At 38.3% G+C, this 20629-nt stretch overlaps 1 protein-coding gene and 1 pseudogene across 3 annotated transcripts; both read right to left on the minus strand.

Annotated features, from left to right (window-relative positions):
• Nucleotides 1-824: 824 nt before the first annotated feature.
• Nucleotides 825-16281, minus strand: LOC137742856 (G-type lectin S-receptor-like serine/threonine-protein kinase At4g27290; annotated as a pseudogene).
• A 44-nt stretch (nt 16282-16325) lies between these two features.
• Nucleotides 16326-20629, minus strand: LOC137743334 (G-type lectin S-receptor-like serine/threonine-protein kinase At4g27290). Of its 3 annotated transcripts, XM_088678884.1 has the most exons (8): nt 19184-20595; nt 18793-18921; nt 18579-18700; nt 18304-18514; nt 17918-18155; nt 17674-17824; nt 17230-17574; nt 16326-16938 (listed from the first exon to the last, which is right to left on the minus strand). In XM_088678884.1, the coding sequence occupies exons 1-7, from the start codon at nt 20454-20456 to the stop codon at nt 17263-17265; spliced, it is 2436 nt and encodes an 811-aa protein (XP_088535010.1). In that variant the 5' UTR covers nt 20457-20595; the 3' UTR covers nt 16326-16938; nt 17230-17262. The 3 variants fall into 3 exon arrangements, with proteins under 3 accessions (XP_088535010.1, XP_068339307.2, XP_068339308.2); XM_068483206.2 differs by lacking the exon at nt 16326-16938 and having other exon boundaries at nt 16996-17574; nt 19184-20629; XM_068483207.2 differs by lacking the exon at nt 16326-16938 and having other exon boundaries at nt 16996-17574; nt 18793-18867.

The following is a 20629-nucleotide window of genomic DNA, read 5'->3' on the forward strand; positions in this document are numbered from 1 at the left end:
TCCAGTTTTCTCTCCACATCGAGATTAACTAGCTACCATTTCTGTTCAATGTTCACACAAGTGAAGGTGGCTTTTGGATCAGAAATTATCTTCGAACTAGTCAGAAAACATGGAGATTGACTAGCTAGCATTTATGTTTAATGTTTTCTTTTTCTATTTTTTGTTGGAAATGTTTTATTTTTCTTTAAACTGACTTTTTAGATTAATGGACTAAATTTACAACTAAATATTGTAAACTAAATAACATGTAAGTTGATAATTGGATTATTAGTTAAGTGTTAATTAACGTGCTTATTTATTATTATTGACGCACCATTTAGTCTGCAAATTTAATCTACAAATTTAATTTACCGTTACCCAACTTTTTCATGCATTAAAATAGTTTTATTATTATTATTAATGTTATTATTATTATTATTATTTGGCAATGACATGGCAATAAGTAGGGCCATTTCTGCCATATTAGGGATTTAACAAATTTTTTAACAGAACTGACATAAAATAAATTGAATAAAAATTTGAGTTTCAAAGGACAAAGTGACGCAATTTAAGTTTTGGGGCAAAGTGGGTTGAAGTTGAGTTCCAATTAATGGTGGTTGTTTATGATGGTTGTGCGTCATTCTGGAAATAATAATTAATTTGAAAATACATTAGATGTTTTTTTGTACATTTCTCAATCTACCTCCCCATGTATTGAGGCCAATATCTCTCTCCTATAGTGTAAAAATATGCATAGTATTCGCTATGTCAAAATGTGTGAAAATGGGACTAATGAATCCATATATATATATATATATATATATATATATATATATATATATTGATTATCCAGCTACCACCGTGGTAATGGTAATTGAGCTTCCCGTCTAATTTATACCGTCGTTGATTAAGGTATGATGTCCTCAGAGCTTCTTTCTGCAAAGAAACCAGGCCCCTTCGGATGAGGCAATGTCGTACCCTCATTGCCCAACATGAACACCACCGATGACATTGCCGGTCTGTTTAGCATTCGAACACATAATAGACCTACTTGAATGCATTTTTGCACCTCAAACTCGACGTATGAGTACTCTAAGCATTGATCTATTAGTTCCGAACACTTACTTTCGTTCCATAGTAGCCATGCCTGGTTTCAGTTACAAAATTATATATCTTCATCTGGAAAATATTAGTATTTTAGGTATTATATTGTTTGGGTTTTCTATAAGTTTAGTTTGAGCTTAGCCTGTTAGTATTAAGATTAGGTTTGTTCATTATAAATATAATACTTCGTATCTCTGAAGAATAAGTTAGACATAATGTAGTCCCTTGGGTTATAAAGTCATCATACCAATCTTTATTTACGTTAATAAAATCATATTAGTTTATAGTTACTTTGTTCGTTTGTTAGTTGCACACTTTGATATTCATCTTGGTATCAGAGCAAGTTTCATCCTTTGAGATTTAATCTACTTATGTTCTTATTGTCTGTTTGTTGTCATTAGGGTTTAAAAAAAATAATAATATTGTGATGTCCGACGTGCCGCCATAGCCTCGTCGCACCGGAGCTGACACCTAAAGTCTGAAGATTGACCACCCTGCGCTTGCATCTTCCCTGTATTGAACCCCTCTGCTTGAAGAAACTATTGTTGCTCCTGCACCCATCATCCATGGAGAAGAAGGAATTGATTTAGAAATAAAAAAGAAGAAATATAAAATATAAAATAGGAAAAGAAAACAGAAAAATAGCAAAAGAAAAAAAAATGGGTTTGAAGCCCACGATCTGTCGGGGTGTTGTGATTCGTTTGAAGGCTTTTTTGGGCCTTGTTGATTGAAGCTACCATTGGGCTTGGTTGGTTTTGAGGCCTACACGAGTTGTTGGCCTATTTGGAATTGTTTTGTGACCGTCATTCGAGTGCTTGGACTTGTGACCACTTGAGTGATAGGACTTTGTTTTTGTTTGTTCGTTGCTAGAATTGAGATATGGAAATCTCGTCCGTTTAGTGACGGGTTATTTCCAAACTCTCAACACTAACCAGTGTAAATCAGAATCAATTTGCCAGCCAGAATCAGCATGCCTGAAGCCGAACTAGTTCACTAGTTCGCCAGTTCAGTTAAGTTAAGTCAGGCCCTGTCAAGTCAAGTTTGCATGTCTGCCATTCCGCCTAACAAGCATCTGCTTGTTTGCAAACCTATGTCATATACCACCATGAGTTTGACGAAGGGTGTTAAGAAAATATTAGTATTTTAGGTATTATATTGTTTGGGTTTTCTTATAAGTTTAGTTTGGGCCTAGCCTATTAATATTAGGGTTAGGTTTGTTCTTTATAAATATAATGTTTCATATTTCTGAAGAATTAAGTTAGACACAATGTAATCTTTTGGGTTATAGAGTCATCATGCCAATCTTTCTTTACGTTAATAACATCATATTAGTTTATAGTTACTTTGTTCATTTGTTAGTTGTCCACTCTGATATTCAATACACATGGAAAACTTTAGTGTGTACAAGCTTAACATTTGGAAAGCACACATTAGCATGTAATGCTTACATGTCCAAGGAGACTGTGATTGTGATATGGATGGTGAAACCTTCTATTCTTTCTGCCACTTATTATCTCCAACAAAAGAACGCCAAAATTGAAGACATCAGATTTCATTGAAAACTTCCCGTCAATTGCGTACTCATGAGACATATATTCGCTGCACGTAAACAACACAAGTCATAAGTTTATAACTAGAAATAAAGAAATTCATGACATGTGTTGGTATAATTCACTATGTCCCAATTACGCATTTTGTTTTTGCTTCAGTTTGCTTGCATCCGAAAATCCTTGCTATGCCAAAGTCAGAAATTTTGGGGTACAACTCATTGTCAAGTAAGATATTGCTGCTCTTAAGGTCACTATGAATGATTCTTAGTCTGGAATTTCGGTGGAGGTAGAGAACTCCTCGTGCGATTCCCGTGGTAACGTCTAATCGCTTTTCCCAGTTTAAGAACACCTTTCTATTTTGATCTGCAAAAGTCATCCACCATATTTAATCAATTTGGATGACACAAACAGAGCTTCATCGGACTCATATTTAATCTTAAATTGAACTGAATAAATATTAACAAGGAAGATGAAGGGGAGAATCTCAGACAGAAAATGAAGTAATCCAAGCTATTGTTGGGCATGTACTCATAAATCTGCATCCTTTCATCTCCTTCGATGCAGCAGCCCAAAAGTTTAAGAAGATCCCATTGTTGAAGATTGGATATCATCGTAACTTCATTTTTAAACTCTTCTGACTGTCTCAAAATCAAAGTTTATTTGTGTGGGAGAAGTGATTGGTGGCGGCTGCAATTGTATCAAAATCAAACAGTGGCAACTCCAAGTTCTCCTGACTGTCTCCTGAAGCTGTAAAATGAAAAAGCAAAAAGTAAACAAAGAGAGGAATGTAAAGGACACATAAATATTCAGTCTTTTTGTCCATGCATTAGAGTTCCTCTGGCGGAGAAGCGTGACAGGATATGAACATGATAATTTTCATATATTCTTTCAGGGCACAATGCATTGAAGCATCTCTTTTCAATATAATGTGTCGACAAATATAACAGAAGGGAGCATCTGCATTTTTTACCTCTTTTATTTCTTCTCTTCAGAATTATACACCAGGAAGAGCCCAAACCCGGAAAAAGTAGCAAACAAACCGCTGATATGACTGAAAGGAATACTACTTTTTTATCCTTCTTCCAGCTCGTTTTCCCTGAAGATCATACAAGATGTAAACGTTAAACCACACATTTTCAATTTTCTGATTTCAGTACTTCTTCATGTGTTTAGGCCCTAAATTGAATCATAACAAGTTGCCCGATTTTGACCTATTCAATTTGATCCCTGCAACATACAATTCAAAAGAAATAGATCTTACTCTTGATCAATATCAGGAGCTAACATTAATGAAGCAAAGTACTGACTTACCTAGCTCTGAAAATGGCACCCGATCTATAAATCTTGCTCTTGATCACTATCTTCTTCAACGAACTCGCGCAGATCAATTAGGTCGCCAAACCACATCAGACAGCGATTGCCTTCATTTCTGATATCCGAGTTAGCATAAGCCATACAAGAACAATTCTTTAAGCATTCCGCCTTGCATTCGTTGGTGCTAGTTCTATTGTTGACCCAAAAATCCAATTGGTCCAGAAGTTTCACTTTTTCAATTTTCAGAAACCCTTCTCCCTTTGGACAATTCAGTGGTGTCTCCCTCCCGCACCCACGTGTCCAATAAGCACCCCCATTCGCTGGTTGGTGTCGGAAAAAAACTCCGGCAAGCACTGGCAAACGGGTGATCTGTTAATCTTGCAAATGCCATTTGCTCCACACTGTACATAATTATTGCATGCATCATTCTGCAAAGTATACACAACAGCCCATTCAGTGCTTCCTTTATTGACAAGTAACCGCTGGATCTGGCCCGATACAGTAACCTTGGGATGGTAGAATTATTGGCAGCCTCATATGCATAGTATAACTCATTGGAATTGTACACATAAATTGGATTCACAACCATTCTTAACGTGTGGAATTTGGTTTCAAATTTATTTTCGTATATTATGTTTGAGATTGCAACCAACACACTTTTGTAGAAGCAGCAAAGGAAACAACAAATAGACAACATCCCTTAAATTAAGGGATATTACACCTAGAAGTCAACTACAATCTAGAGTTGTGGAAAAACTAAGGAACATTACTTGGCTACTTAAAGATGAGTAGGAACTCCTACTCAAAACTCTTAGTATTTGAATCACAAAGCTTTGTGCATATAATCAAAACCATTCATATTATCAATCACATTGTAAAGATCATAAACTAAGGTCGTTTAGTCAATCTATTTTAGGGAATATATAGGCAGTTTGTAATGCTTTTACCAATTCCGTTCATTTGTTTTTATACAGTTCGATGACTAAACAACCTTAGTTTTAATTGATTTTTTGCATGGTGGATCTTTATAAGGTGATTTATATTATGAACGATTTCAGTTATAAACACGAAGTTCTATAAATTGGTAACGAACAATTTTGAGTAGGAGTTTCTACTCATCATTTAAGTAGCCAAGTATTGTTCACAACGAAGCCTTAGAGACCCTAAAGTCGACAAAAAGCATTTAAGGGCAAAACACCACCCTAGAACAAAGCTAAGCTAGGTTGGCTATGTATGCTGCATGATGCTCAACATGGCTACGTATGCTGCATGATGTTCAACACTCCCCCTCAAGCTGGATCCAAGGGATTAATGGATCTAAGCTTGTCATGGAGACTTCGAAAATGAGTGGTTACCAAAGCCTTGGTAAACAAGTCTGCTAATTGATCATGGCTTCAAGTGAAAACCGTGCGAATAACCTTGGACTGGACTTGAGCCCTCATATAGTGACAATCCACTTCGATATGTTTGGTGCGCTCGTAAAAAACTAGGTTTGATGCAATATGCATCGCAACCTGATTGTCACACATGAGAGGTATAGACGCAATGTTCGGGAACCCCAGATCAAGAAGAAGACTCTTGAGCCAAATAAGCTCACAGGTTGTTGAAGCCATTACCCTACTCAGCTTTAGCGCTGGATCGAGCGATAACTTCTTGTTTCTTGTATTTCCATATGACAAAGTTTCCACCAACAAAAATACACTAGCCAGTGGTTGACTTTCGATTAAGGGCATTGCCAGCCCAATCCACGTCTGTGTAACCTTGAATAAGGGTGAAACCATTATTTTGCATCACAATACCCCGCCCAACAGACCTTTTGGGACATCTGAGAATCCTCTTGACAACATGAAGATGTTTAATGGTTGGTGCACACATGAATTGGCTAACTAAACTCACAGCAAAGATAATATCTGGTCGAGTAATTGTAAGATAAATGAGCTTACCAACTAACTGTTGGTAGTGACCAACATTAATGATAGCTTTACCTTCCATATCCATCTTAAGTTTGCAATCTAAGGGAGTATTATCAAGCTTGCAATCAGGCATCTCAACTTCTTGAAGAAGATCCAACATGTATTTTCTTTGATTTAAAAACAATCCCTTGTGTGATGTAGCCATCTCAATGCCTAGGGAATACTTCAACTGGCCAAGGTCTTTGATGGAAAATTTTTTATGAAAAGACTGCTTAAGACAAGTGATTTCATCCATGTTGTCACCAATGATGATAAGATCATCAACATAGATTAGAACTACTAATCTTCCTACTGCCCATGTCTAATGAACATAGATGAGTCAGCATTACTCCTTGAGAATCCTACCTCTTCCAAGACTAAGCTTAACTTGGCGTACCATGCTCGAGGAGATTATTTCAAGCCATAGATGGCTTTATGAAGCTTACACACAAGACCATCCTGAGATGCTTGAAGATTTCTAGAAGGCAATTTCTTGTATACCTCTTATTCAAGTTCCTCATGAAGGAAGGCATTTTTTACATCCATTTTAGACAAAGACCACCCTTGATTTATAGCCACTGAAAGTAGTACACGAACAATGTTCATCTTTGCCACATGAGCAAAGGTCTCCTTATAATCTACCCCACATGTTTGGGTAAAGCCATGAGCCACCAATCGTGCTTTATGTCTCTCAATAGTTCCATCAGAATGAAATTTGAGTTTGTAAACTCATCAGCTTTCGATTGCCTTTTTTCCAGGAGGAAGCTGAACGACACTCCAAGTATTGTTGTCACTTAAAGCATGTAACTCTTCATCCATGGTTCGTCGCCATTCATGTTGAAAAGTGGCTTCTTAAAAGGTTTTAGGCTCAGTGTGGCTTGAGATAGAGCTAAGAAAAGCTTGATGAGAGGTAGAGCAATGATGGTATGCAACATAATCAGTGATACGATGCCTGACAGTATATGTGACATAATCAAGCTATTTAAGAGGGGTTAACATGCCCTAGGAGAATTCCTTCTTATTATAGGCATGTATGTCTCTTGAGAATTCAACAGAGGTGATGTAGCATTGTCGCAAGATTGTGGTGTTGTGCTATCAAGAGAAGGGACAGATTGAGGTGATTATTGCTGGGAAGTAGGTGGAAGATCATGTTTTGTGCTAACAAGCTTAAAATCTACGTCAACATATGAGTGGGGTAAGGGAAAAAGATCATCCCAATTCTCTATCTCAAATGAACCAGTGCATTTTTTGTCGAAGAAAGGAATGGTTTCTTTGAACTTAACATCCCTGGAAACCAAAACTTTATTAGTAGTAGGATTAAAGCACTTATATCTCCTTTGTGTTGAAGAATATCCCAAAAACATGCACTTGATTGACTTGGGATCCAACTTATCACATTGTAGAGCTTGAATATGCACAAAACACGTACATCCAAAAACCCTTAAATATGAAAAGTCTATGGAATCGTTGTTTAGGACTTCATATGGAGATTTGAATCCAAAACTCGACTAGGGAGTCTATTAATCAAATAAGTGGTAGTGAAAACTCCTTGAGACCAAAACTTCTTGGGAATATTTGTATAAAGCATGAGTAAATGTGTCTTCTCAAGAAGATCTTTATTTTTTTCTCAACTAATTGTTGGTAGTAACCAACATTACTAATAGCTTTACCTTCTATATCCATCTTAAGCTTGCAATCTAAGGGAGTATTGGCAAGCTTGCTATCAGGCATTTCAGCTTCTTGAAGAAGATCCAACATGTATTTTCTTTGATTTAAAAACAATCCCTTGTGTGATGTAGCCATCTCGATGCCTAGGAAATACTTCAACTGGCCAAGTCTTTGATGGCAAATTTTTTATGAAAAGACTGCTTGAGACAAGTGATTTCATCCATGTTGTCACTAATGATGATAAGATCATCAACATAGATTAGAACTACCAATCTTCTTACTGACCCATGTCTAATGAACATAGATGAGTCAGCATTACTCCTTGAGAATCCTACCTCTTCCAAGACTAAGCTTAACTTGGCGTACCATCCTCGAGGAGATTATTTCAAGCCATAGATGGTTTTATGAAGCTTACACACAAGACCATCCTGAGATGCTTGAGGATGTCTAGAAGGCAATTTCATGTATACCTCTTATTCAAGTTCCTCATGAAGGAAGGCATTCTTTACATCCATTTTAGACAAGGACCACCCTTGATTTATAGCCACTGAGAGTAGTACACGAACAGTGTTCATCTTTACCACATGAGCAAATGTCTCCTTATAATCTACCCTACATGTTTGGGTAAAGCCGCGAGCCACCAATCATGCTTTATGTCTCTCAATAGTTCCATCAGAATGAAATTTAAGTTTGTAAACTCATTGGCTTCCGACTGCCTTTTTTCCAGGAGGAAGCTGAACGACACTCCAAGTATTGCTGTCACTTAAAGCATGTAACTCTTCATCCATGGCTTGTCGCCATTCATGTTGAAAAGTGGCTTCTTGAAAGGTTTTATGCTCAGTGTGGCTTGAGATAGAGCTAAGAAAAGCTTGATGAGAGGTAGAGCAATGATGGTATGCAACAGAATCAGTGATACGATGCCTGACAGTATATGTGACATAATCAAGCAATTTAAGAGGGGTTGACGTGCCCTAGGAGGATTCCTTCTTATTATAGGCATGTATGTTTCTTGAGAATTCAACAGAGGTGATGTAGCATTGTCGTAAGATTATGGCTTTGTGCTATCTAGAGAAGGGACAGATTGAGGTGATTATTGTTGGGAAGAAGGTGGAAGATCATGTTTTGTGCCAACAAGCTTAGAATCTACGTCAACATATGAGTGGGGTAAAGGAAAAAGATCATCCCAAGTCTCTATCTCAAATGAACCAGTGCATTTTTTGTCGAAGAAAGGAATGGTTTCTTTGAACTTAACATTCCTGGAAACCAAAACTTTATTAGTAGCAGGATTAAAGCACTTATATCTCCTTTGTGTTGAAGAATATCCCAAAAACATGCACTTGATTAACCTAAGATCCAACTTATCACGTTGTGGAGCTTGAATATGCACAAAACATGTACATCCAAAAACCCTTAAATGTGACAAGTCTATGGAACAGTTTTTTAGGACTTCATATGGAGATTTGAATCCAAAACTCGACTAGGAAATCTATTAATCAAATAAGTGGCAGTGAAAACTCCTTGAGACCAAAACTTCTTGGGAATATTTGTATGAAGCATGAGTAAATGTGTCTTCTCAAGAAGATCCTTATTTTTTCTCTCGGCTACCCTATTTTGTTGGGGAGTACCAACACACGTAGTTTGATGAAAAATGCCATGTGTGCTCAAATATTATGGCATGATGTTAGACATATATCTGGTGCCTTTATCTAATCTTAGGGTTTGAATTTTAGAATCAAAATGGTTGGCAACAAGATTATGAAAATCCTTGAACATGGTAACAACCTCACTTTTGAATTTTTAGAGATATAGCCAAGTAACTCTTGTAAAATCATGAACAAATGTCACAAAATACTTATAACCATCAAATGATTCATTAATTGGACCCCAAACATCCGAATGTACAATTTCAAAATGTTTACTAGCCCTGGACAAAGAGGAATTAAATGGTAGTTTAGCAAACTTGGAGAAATTGCAAGTGTCACACTTGATATTAGTGTGCCTAAACTAGGTAAAAGTTTCAAGCAAAACAGGTTGGGAAGGATGGACTAGGCGTTGATCCACAAAATGGAATCCTGAGTATGACTTGGACTTGGACTTGTACTAACTTGAATGCCTTTTTATTGAGATAACTTCATTGGCAAATAGTAAGGTCATTTAGAAAGAAGCCTTCACCAATCGTCTTCCCAGTAACTATATCCTAAAAAAATCACATTATGAGGTGAGAAAATAGCAAGGCAATTTAGTGTTTGGGTGATTTTCCCTATTGACATAAGTTTAAAAGGAAAGGTTGGGATATAGAGGGCGGTGGACAGAACTTGGTTGGATATCAACTTAATTTTTCCTTGTCCTATAATTGAAACTCTTTTCCCATTAGCAACTGAGACTTGGGAAGACATTTTTTGAAAACCATGCAAGTTTATAGGTTGATTAGTCATATGATCAGTGGCACCAGAATCTATTATCCAATAGTCATGCACGAGGTTATTATTTAGAGTAGTGGAAAATGCATTTAAGATACGTGGAATGTCTTTATGTGGTTGTTATTTAGAGCAGTGGAAAAGGCATTTAAGATACCTGAAGTGTCTTCATGTGTGATGTTCTCTGCCTCTGCTAAAAAACCAACAAACTTCCCCAGAAGTGCAGTGTGATGCTTAGCTCCAGTTCCCACTGTCTCTTCACTCTGACCTTTCCAGTTCTTATGTTGAAGATAAGATGCAAAATAATTATCAGTGTAGTGGGATTAGACATGAAATCCAGCATTCCACTAGTGTGAGTGTGGACTGCATGGTTTGTGGAAGAAGTTACTGCAAGGTTGGCAACGTGGTTGTCTTTGTACGCAGGTCTTATAGTTGCCTTAAAGAGTCCTTTGCCATCCTTGTTGAACTTGGGTTTCAACTCGGGATGGAGTACCCAACACCGATCTTTGGTATGTCCAATTCCAAGGTACCCAACACCAATACAGTGATCACATCTTATATCAAGTCTCTTGCCTTTATAGGTTCTTGATTCAGATACCTTGTGATTTAAGTTGTATGCTCGAGCATCTCGCATGTTGGGTTTAGAGTCTAAACGTATAACTTTTCTCCTAAGTCGTCACGGTGTATGGTAGCACACACAGTAGAAAGGGAAGGCAGCTCCAAGTTTATCAAGATATAGTTTCTCAAGTCTTCGTACTCTATGCTCAGACTTGCTAGTAGTTGGAAGATTTTATCTTCCCCAACTTTAATAGTACTGTAGGATCAGTGGTGTGAGGTATGTAAACATTCAGTTTATTCCACATAGTGGTAAGGTCACCTATATGTTGGACAAATGATTTAGCATCTTGTTGTAGAGCAGTGATGTCCCTTTTGAGCTGAAAAACCCTAGCATAGTTGTTCTGATTTCCATACATCCCATTCACCTTATTCTATAGGTGCTGTGAAGATTCTGAATAACTGAAAATTTCAGCAATTCTCCTTTCCATAGAGTTGAGTAGCCACAACATAACCAATTGATCTTTACACAGCCATGATTCATAGTTTGGAGATGAGATTTCAAGAACTGGGGTGACAATATTGATAGAGCTAAGCTTAGCTCTTCCTCCAAGAGCTAAGGTGACAACCATTGCCCATAGGAGATAATTGAACTCGTTCAACAAAACTGAGCTGAGTCTTTGATTTTGGTTGATGTCAACCTCAGAAAAACTTGTAAGAGGTGAGGCAAGTGTGCTCTCAGCCTCTTGATTGACTGAGTTGTCTTCTGCCATATTTTTTGGCTAAGAATAGTGAAAGACGACAACAAAAAAAGGTTGCAGAGATAGGCCTAAGAAAGACACTGCTCTGATACTGTGTGGAATTTGGTTTCATACATTATGTTTGAGATTACAACCAACACACTTTTGGAGAAGCAACAAAGGAAACAACAAATAGACAACATCCCTTAAATTAAGGGATACTACACCAAGAAGTCAACTATAATCTAGAGTTATGGAAAAAACTAAGACCTAAAGACCCTAAAGTCTACATAAAGCATTTAAGGGCAAAACGCCACCTTATAACAAAGCTAAGCTAGGTTAGCTGTGTATGCTACATGATGCTCAACATGGCTACGTATGTTGTATGATGTTCAACATAACGTAAAGGCTAAACCAGAAGTACCTGTGAATCGAATAATGTTCCAAGGTCTAGTCCGAAACTTTTTCTTCGATCCTTCCGAAATAACCAGCTGAGGCAACAAAACATTGTCCATTCCATTAGTATAGTCTCTATGAGAAGGGTCGCTAGTATTTTTCCAAGAAGTCAATAATCTGTTAAGGCATGTCCTGAAGTTCCACCCCAACTTACTTCCCGGTAACAAAGTAGTTAAAATTAAGTTTAGGGTTTCAATATGTTCACTTTATTCTTCTCCCTCTTGGAGGTTATATTTAGACAACTACATCTCTTGTAGTACAAGTGATAGCTAATAACTTCTAATCAAATTAGGAAAAACAATAATAATTATTATTATATTTCTAATCAAACTTGGGCGAAGACCTTACCACCACATTTTGCTTTTTACTTCTTCAGGTCATAAGATTACCAGCTACGAATGTAAAATATCTTGGCGTAGACTGCCAATTAGTAATATTTCCAGCCCAGTCTGCATCCGTATATCCTTTCACCTTCATATGTCCATGTTTTCTATACATCAACCCTTTTCCAGGAGCCCCTTTCAAGTAACTAAGAATCCTCATTACGGCCGACATGTGATCCTCACTAGGTGCATCCATGAAGTGACTTACCATACTTACCCATAGCCAATATCATGTCGTGTAAGTGACAAGTAAATCAGTCTTCCAACTAACCTTTGATACCTTTCTTTATTTGTTGGGACTTGATCTTGATATATCGCAAGATGATGATTCTGTATGATCAGTGTATCCACCGGTTTACACGCCAGCATACTAGTTTCTGATAACAATTCTAACACATATTAACGTTGTGATAAGTATATGCCTTCTCAAGACCTAGCAACTTCAATTCCTAGGAAGTATTTGAGTCTTTCTAGATCTTTCATCTCGAATTCAGAAGACAAGTACTTTTATAGCCGTTCAATTTCCTTTGTATCATCCCTTGTGACAATCATATCGTCTACATATATTATAAGTAAGGTCACTTTACCATCCTTACGCTTGATGAACAAAGTATGATCTAAGTTCCCTTATCGGTATCCATACTTCTTCATAGCTTGAGTGAATCGTCCAAACCAAGCACTCGGTGACTATTTTAACCCCTAAAATGCCTTCAGAAGTCTGCATACATTTCCATTAGAATTATTAATGCCATATCTTGGTGGAAAATCCATATATACCTCTTTCTTTAAATCCCTATGTAAAAACGCATTTTTCACATCAAACTGTCTCATTAGCCAATCAAGGTTAATAGTAAGAGATAACATAACTCTGATTGTATTCATCTTTGCAATCGGAGCAAATGTTTCCTGGTAATCAACGCCAAAGGTTTGTGTATACCCTTTGGCTACCAATCTCGCCTTGTATCTATCGATTAACCCATCCGCCTTATGGTTGATGGTAAATACCCATTTACATCCCACAGATTTCTTTCCCTTAGGAAATGTCATCACACTCCATGTTTTGTTCTTCTACAACGTCTTCATCTTAATTTGCATTGCCTCTGTCCATTTTAGATCTCTCAAGGATTCTTCCACTTTGGTAGGTATTTTAATTGTTTCCATTTGTTGAACAAGTGCACAATATTTTGGTGAAAGTCGATGAGTGAAGACAATTACCAATTGAATACAACACCTTTCCTTCTGGAGAGTACCTGCCTGGTGGCTTTCCTCGATTTTGTCTAGAAGGTAATACATAAATTGGTTTAATAGTTTCTAAGTGAGTACTTACATTGGAAAGGATATCCAAGGATCATTGACGGGTACTTGAGGAGGTTGAAAGGGGTTGTTAAACTTTCTAAAGTCGACAAAATTATGTTCACTGGGTCTGACATCACCCATCACTTTCTTCTGCCACATGATAGCAACTGGCCTTGTTGTCTCGGCCTGATCACCCAGCCCACTGGGGCTTGCATTTTCTGGCCTTGCTGTCTCAGACTGATCACTCAGCTCGCTTTGGCTTGCCTTTTCTTGTGTGCTGCCACCTGTAATATTCTTACGCCCATATGGGCCTTCACCGCTGCCATTTGTAGCATATTCATCACGCCTAGATGGGCCTTCATCGTTACCATGTGCAACATAATTATCATGCCCAAATAGGCTTTTAGCAACTGAATTATCATGCCTATATGGGCTTTTAGTGCTATCTTGTTCACTCCTAGTTGGGCTTGTAATGCTGTTAGCTATTCTATCAAAGACGACAAGGCTCACATCCATCCATCCATAATCTTCACCTCCAGTCATCTCCCCTTTAAGATTATGGTTGGGGATGAGGGGAGTTCGTCTTCGGATAAGGTACGTATATATGTCTAGTTGGGGATGATAACATCTATACCCCTTCTACTGAGGACTAAAGCCAATGAGAACACATCGTAATGCACAGGGGTCGAGCTTGCTTCTTTGATTTTTGTGAAGAAGGACATATGCCACGCAACCAAAAACCCGGGGTTCGAGATGAAGAATGGAAGGGAGCAAAACATGATCATCAAGCACGGCCAAGGGTGTTCTAAAAGAAAGGACACATGATAGTATTCAGTTCATGAGATAAATAGCATAGGTGACTGCATCTGCCCAGTATGTCTTGGGTGCACAGTTACCAATAAGAAGAACACGGGTAATCTCAAAGATATGCCGATTTTTTCGTTCGGTAACTCCATTTTGTTGAGGGTTTGAGGACACATAGTTTCATGAAGAATGTCATTGTCTGACCGAAGCACTTTAACAGGGAGCGAATATTGAGTGTTGACCATGTGATAAAACTTTTTAACCCAAGTCGTTTTTATTTTTCATGAGATACAACCAAATCATTCTAGTGCAGTCATCAACAAATGTTACAAACCAACGCACTCCATGCTAAGTAGTTAGTAACTAGAGATGGCCCCCACAGATCAGAATGAATTAACTCGAACGAAATTGTTCTCTTATTCAAACTTGGAGAATAGAATGCTCGATGACTTTTAGCTAATGTGCAAATATTACACTTTAATGAAGAATATGGAATATTACCAAATAATGATGGAATCAATTTTTGTAGATAACCAAAAGAGGCATGACCAAGACGATGATGCCACAACTGAACAGTCTTCAACCTTTCATTATTATAGCCTTGAACTTGATGTACACGTCCTTGTGCAACATCATCAACATAGTACAACCCTCTCCTCTTAGTACCACGCCCAATGATCGCTTGGGTCCGAATATCTTAAAGTAAACAGAACGATGGAAACATTAGCACAACACAATCTAATTGCTCAGTGACTTGTCCAACAGATAACAAAAGGCTAGAGAGTGAAGGAACAAGTAAGCAATTGTGTAAGGAGAAAGTATGAGTGAGTGTTATCGAACCCACCCCCGTAACTGGAGCAATACCGCCATTAGCAATGAAAATACTTTCCTGTGGTGGTGTTGTCAAATTAAAAAGAGTACGATCATAAGTTATATGATCAGTGGCTCTGGACTCAATAATCCAACATGTATCAAGATTAACGGATACATTTAAGGCTGAGCCTGTGTTACTTGGATCGTCAGAGTGTGCATTGTAATTAATTAAATTTAAAAGGGAGAAATCTGAGCCCAAATTTTCCGAGGCTCAATTAAAAACTAGGCTGCTGTATGTGGATGGCCCAAATGGGCCTGCACCGGCCTTGTTGTTCCTCTCCGTACCAGATTGTTGCGTTTTGGGATATTGGGCTTCAGGCTCTGCAAGCCCAGCCCGCTGGAGATTACTGCCGCTTGGCTTGCTGGATGATGCATTCAAGGCAAGCGCGGAATCTGAGGAGGGAATTATTGTTTGGTTGTCTGCCACGGATGGAATCACGGCTTGGTTGCCACCGTCTCTTGCTTCAAAACACATGGCTTTAGGTTTCTTAGGTATCCCGTGTGTTGACCTTCCTTCGGTCAAATCTAGAGGAAAAATTGGTTTCTGTCAGCGGTGTCTCTTGCTTCGAGACATTGCTGGAAAATTTTCTTTTGGTTCTTTTCACACTTTTGCAGCTACGTAGAAAGCGTCAGAATCGGACAGAATCGGAACTTGCTCTGATGCCAAGTTGAAAATAAAGGATTTAGAAAATTCTAGAAAATTCTAAATCTACCTCTAAACCCTTTATTTTCAACAAAAGTGTCCGTAGGCAGATCAAAAATTTGCCACACGTAAGCTTCTGAATCAGTTGCTGCCTTGTCTCTAACAACAAGATTTCCGGTCTCCAAAAGCTGCGCAACATTATCCTCTGCTACTTGGGAAGAACTCGACCACCAAATACTGTTGTTCATTTAGTCTAAGAGGAGCAGGCTTCCGTTTTCTGATATTGTCAACGATCCATTTGAATCTGCCAGAGGATTTTCTCTGTCGGCCACCCATACAACAATATCTGGAAACTTCTTGTACCATATTCCTAAATACCGAAAACTGCCAGCAGAGAAGAGGCCAAATTCGAAGCTTGCGCCGGAAGAAAGAAGTTAATCGTGCCGGTGATAGATTGTGATGGAGAAATGGTATCAGCTGCCGTGGAGAATTCTAAGACTAAAAAATGAAGTGGAGAGGTTAGGAGGATGAAAGGAAAGGGCTTCATTCTGTGTTGTTTGGCCAGAAAATGGGAAGTATTGGACCTTAATGTTTTGGCCTTTGCAGCCGGCTTCTCTCCTTGATAATTTAGACTTTTATTTCAGGATACCATGTAGAATTATGAGAATTGTTGATATCGCAATATACATATATATACAAGTATATAACTTGAAAAAAAAGGCATAACTCCCTTACCATACACTTGTTGATTGCACTAGTGATCAGGTGGGGAAGTATCGATGTGTGCCGTAGCCCGTCTCTATGAAACTTTGACAATTATGACAAGGATTGAAGCAACATGAATGTCTTGCGTCATTAGCGACAACACTCACCAATCACACCCTAATCGGCCCTTAATTCAGATTTCTAGGCCCATATTGACTACTAGCATTTCAATTTCAACTGATGTGAAGATGGCCGGACCCGTATTGACTACTAGCATCTCAGTTTCCGGGCCCGTATTGACTACTAGCATTTCAATCACTAGTAACCTAGTATGAGTTTCCTACTAAGGAGTCCCCAACTCCCAAGTTGTTGAACATACATGATGTCTTCTCCTACCAGGCCATGTCGCTTGACATGTATGACTCTCATGCCCGCTGCAAGCTCTTGGCCGTCAAAGTCCTTTGCCCCACGCGGTGCTGGCATCGGAAAGGGAGGCTACCTGGTTGGTTTGAAATATGGAGGAAATACTTGTCAAAACGAAAAATTGCAGAGAAAATAGTGCAATCGAATTATTTTCAGTCTTAGAATTGAATTATTTGACATTACAAGCAATCCTTTAACTTTATGATAAAATGTGCAATTGAATTATTTCGCCTTACTCTTACAGTTCTAATAAACAATACTAAGTAAATAAAATTTCAGATTTTATATTTCTCAATCAACCTCTCGCTCAGGTAAGTCTTTCTGTTACTGACTAAACGCAAATGAATCAGCACCCATGTCAAAATACCAGGAAGTACGAATCCATGTCTACATGTGTCAATCATCTAGCTTCCACTGTTGTAAGGGTGATTGTGCTTCCTGTCTGACTTCTACCTTTGCCAGCTAAGGTATCTTCGATGTCCATGGAACTTCTTTCTGTGAAGAAACCAGGCTCCTTCGGTTGTGGCAATATCGCTGCCTCATTGCTTAACATTAGAAACACCGATGACATTACTGGTCTGTCTTTTGGAAGCTTTTGAACGCATAGTAGACCCACTTGAATGCATCTTAGCACCTCAAACTCAACACATGAGTACTCTAAGCATGGATCTACTACTTCCAAACCCTTGTTTTTGTTCCACAGTAGCCATGCCTGGAATAATTGAAAATTAAATTGATTTAGTAAAACACATGAGAAAATGAGAGTTCGAAATTAGTAAGACACAAATATAATTAAGCATAAAATACTTACATGTCCCAAAAGACTGTGATTGTGATCTGCATGATGAAATCCTCTGTTCTTTCTGCCACTAATGATCTCTAACAAAAGCACTCCGAAACTGAAAACATCGGATTTCACTGAAAACTTCCCATCAATTGCGTACTCCGGAGACATATATCCGCTGCATGCAAAAACACATTACTTAAGTACCATTGAAGACATTTCCTTTCTGTTAGAGAAATGAAGATTCATGGTCTATGTTAGTATAACTCACTATGTTCCAATTACACGTTTCGTCTTCGCTTCAGTTTGATTGCGTTCGAAAATCCTTGCTATTCCGAAATCAGAAATTTTGGGGTTCAGCTCATGGTCAAGTAAGATATTGTTACTCTTGAGATCCCGGTGAATGATTCTTACTCTTGAGTCTTGGTGGAGGTAGAGAAGTCCTCTTGCGATTCCCATGATAATGTCATATCGCTTTTGCCAATTCAGAAGCACCTTTTGGTTTTGATCTGCACATGAATTAATTTTTGTTCAAGTTTCCTCCTCTACGATATAAAGAGAGCTGCATTGGACTGTTTAGTTCCATAAACTGCACTACAAAGTAGTAAAATCAAATTTTAGGTACGTAATTAATCTGACAGAAGGAGAGTGTTAGACCGAATATAAAGCAGTCCAAGCTTTTGTTTGGCAAGTACTCATAGATAAGTATCCTTTCTTCTCCTTCAATGCAGCATCCCAAAAGTTTCACAAGATTCCAGTGTTGAAGATTGGCTATCATCGTAACTTCATTTTTAAACTCCTCGATACCTTGTCCAGAATCTTTTGAGAGTCTCTTGACTGCTATTAGTTCATCTTGTCTTAGGCTCCCCTGAAATTTTAGAGGAAAATATTTAGTTCAGTTCGTATAAGTACGTCAGCTATAACGTTGTTACCTTGTAAACTGGACCGAACCCTCCCTCTCCGAGTTTGTTTCTGAACGAGAAGTTATTGGTGGCAGTTGCGATTTCCTCAAAATCAAAGAGTGGCAATTCCAAGTCCTTAGGAGATGTTGAGCCTTTCAAATAGAAAAAACAAGACGAAGGAAAGATTATGATATAAAGCAACATCAAAGGATGAATTTGAATTCTAAAGTATATGCATGCTTACCACTTTTCTTTCCTCTCTTCTTCCGAATTATTAGGTGCAAAAAGCACGTAAATCCCAGGAAAAGAAGCACAGAAACTGCAGGTATGACTGAGATCAGCACTACTCGTTTATCCTTCTGAGTGGAATTACCTAAAGATCATGTAGTAAATAACATTGAGAAATTAAACTACAGATTATGCTGACTTATTCAGTAAATCTCACAAATTATTCTCTTGTGGTCTAGTTTGGTGTATTACAACTAGGCATGCTTAAATTGATGCCTAAACAAGGATTTTTTTAACTAAATATAGCATTGTGACGTACAAATTGTAAGCAATAAATCTTTGAACTTAATAAAATAGGGCTGCAGAACCTAGCTAGAGAACATTGTTAATGAAAACTGATCATTTACCTAGTTCGGAAGATGGCATTCGAATATATATGTGTTCCGGGCTAGCTTCTTCAATGGACTCTCGCATATCAATTAGGTCGCCAAACCACATAAGGCAGCCACTCCCTCCATTCCTGACATCTGAATTAGTATAAGCTACACAAGAACAATTCTTTAAGCAGTCTACCTCACATTGTTTCACACTCATGCTCTTGTTCAACTGAAAATCCAACAGGTCCGGCAATTTCACATTTGGAACTTTCAAAAACGCATCATCCTTCTGGCAACTCAGTGATGTTTCCCTTATGCACCCACTTGTCCAGTTAAGCACCTCCCATTCGTTCTGCAATTTTGGAACATAACCCTGCAGGCACTCACAAGGGGGCGAATTGGAAATTTTGCAAAAACCATTTGCTCCACACTCCCTGTAATTATCACACCTATCATTTTGGAGAGTATACATAACAGCCCATTCAGTGCTCCCTCTGTTGAGCACCACCCGCTGGGCTAAACCCGACTCAGTAAGCTTTACTCCTGTCATAATATCAGTAGCCATGTACATGTAATATAACTCACTGGTATCATAGACATAGATCGGTTTCACAATGAGCTCGTTTGAAGAACTAGGAAAGCCAGTAAATCGAAGACCATTCCAAGGCCCCGTGCGGTACAATTTCTCTGTTCCTTTGGCAACTACGAGTTGAGGCAATCCAAGAGGATCGATCCCATAAGTATATTCTCCAGGAGATGGATCACTAGCGTTTTTCCAAGAAGTCAACAATCTGTTAAGACCTGTTCTGAAGTTCCACCCGATCTTCATTTTTGGTAACGAAGTGTCTGATGGGAAATCAAAACTTTGCCATACATAACTTTCGGAGTCTGTTGCAGCCTTGTCTCGAACAACGAGATTTCCGGTCTCCAAAAGCTGTGCAACAGGATTTTCTGCTATTTGGGAAGAAATGGTGGACCAAATAGTGTTGTTCATTTGGTCGAAAAGGACCATAGTTCCATTTTTGGTTAATGTCAAGGCTCCATATGAATCCGGAAGAGGGTTTTCTCTGTTGGCAACCCATACAACAGTATGTGGTAAGTTCTTAAACCATATTCCTAAGTACCAGGCTTTAGAATTACCCACCTGGAAGAGTCCTAATTCGAAGGTTTGGCCTGAAGAAACTAAGGTATTAGAGCCTTTGATGGATTGTGATGCAGATATGGTATCAGTTGCTGTGGACAATCGTAAGACTAAAGATTGGAGTAGAGAGGCAAAGAAGATGAAAAAGGGAAGGCCCTTCATCTGTGTTGTTTGTCAAGAAGAGGGAAGGAGACTGACTACTTTGAACCTTGCAGGTTTTTTATTGACAAACGATTGGGTAATTACACTAGAGCCATCAAAACCTCGGAAAGGGATATTCAATCTTGAATGAGGAGAAGTACATTACTCTACCCAACTTAGCTAAACCCAAACCC

This window comes from Pyrus communis, chromosome 11, assembly GCF_041283825.1.
Source record: "Pyrus communis isolate YQ-2024b chromosome 11, ASM4128382v1, whole genome shotgun sequence".
NCBI lineage: Eukaryota > Viridiplantae > Streptophyta > Magnoliopsida > Rosales > Rosaceae > Pyrus > Pyrus communis.

Bases quoted from the DNA above. Each gene is read 5' to 3' on its own strand.
- LOC137743334 (XM_088678884.1), bottom strand. From the start codon at position 20,456: ATGAAGGGCCTTCCCTTTTTCATCTTCTTTGCCTCTCTACTCCAATCT. The intron at 18,156-18,303 runs GTCTAACACTCT...ATTCATGTGCAG, and splicing joins CTTGGACTGCTTTATATTCG to ATCAAAACCAAAAGGTGCTT. The intron at 17,825-17,917 runs GTGAGTTATACT...TTTTGCATGCAG, and splicing joins AAACGTGTAATTGGAACATA to CGGATATATGTCTCCGGAGT.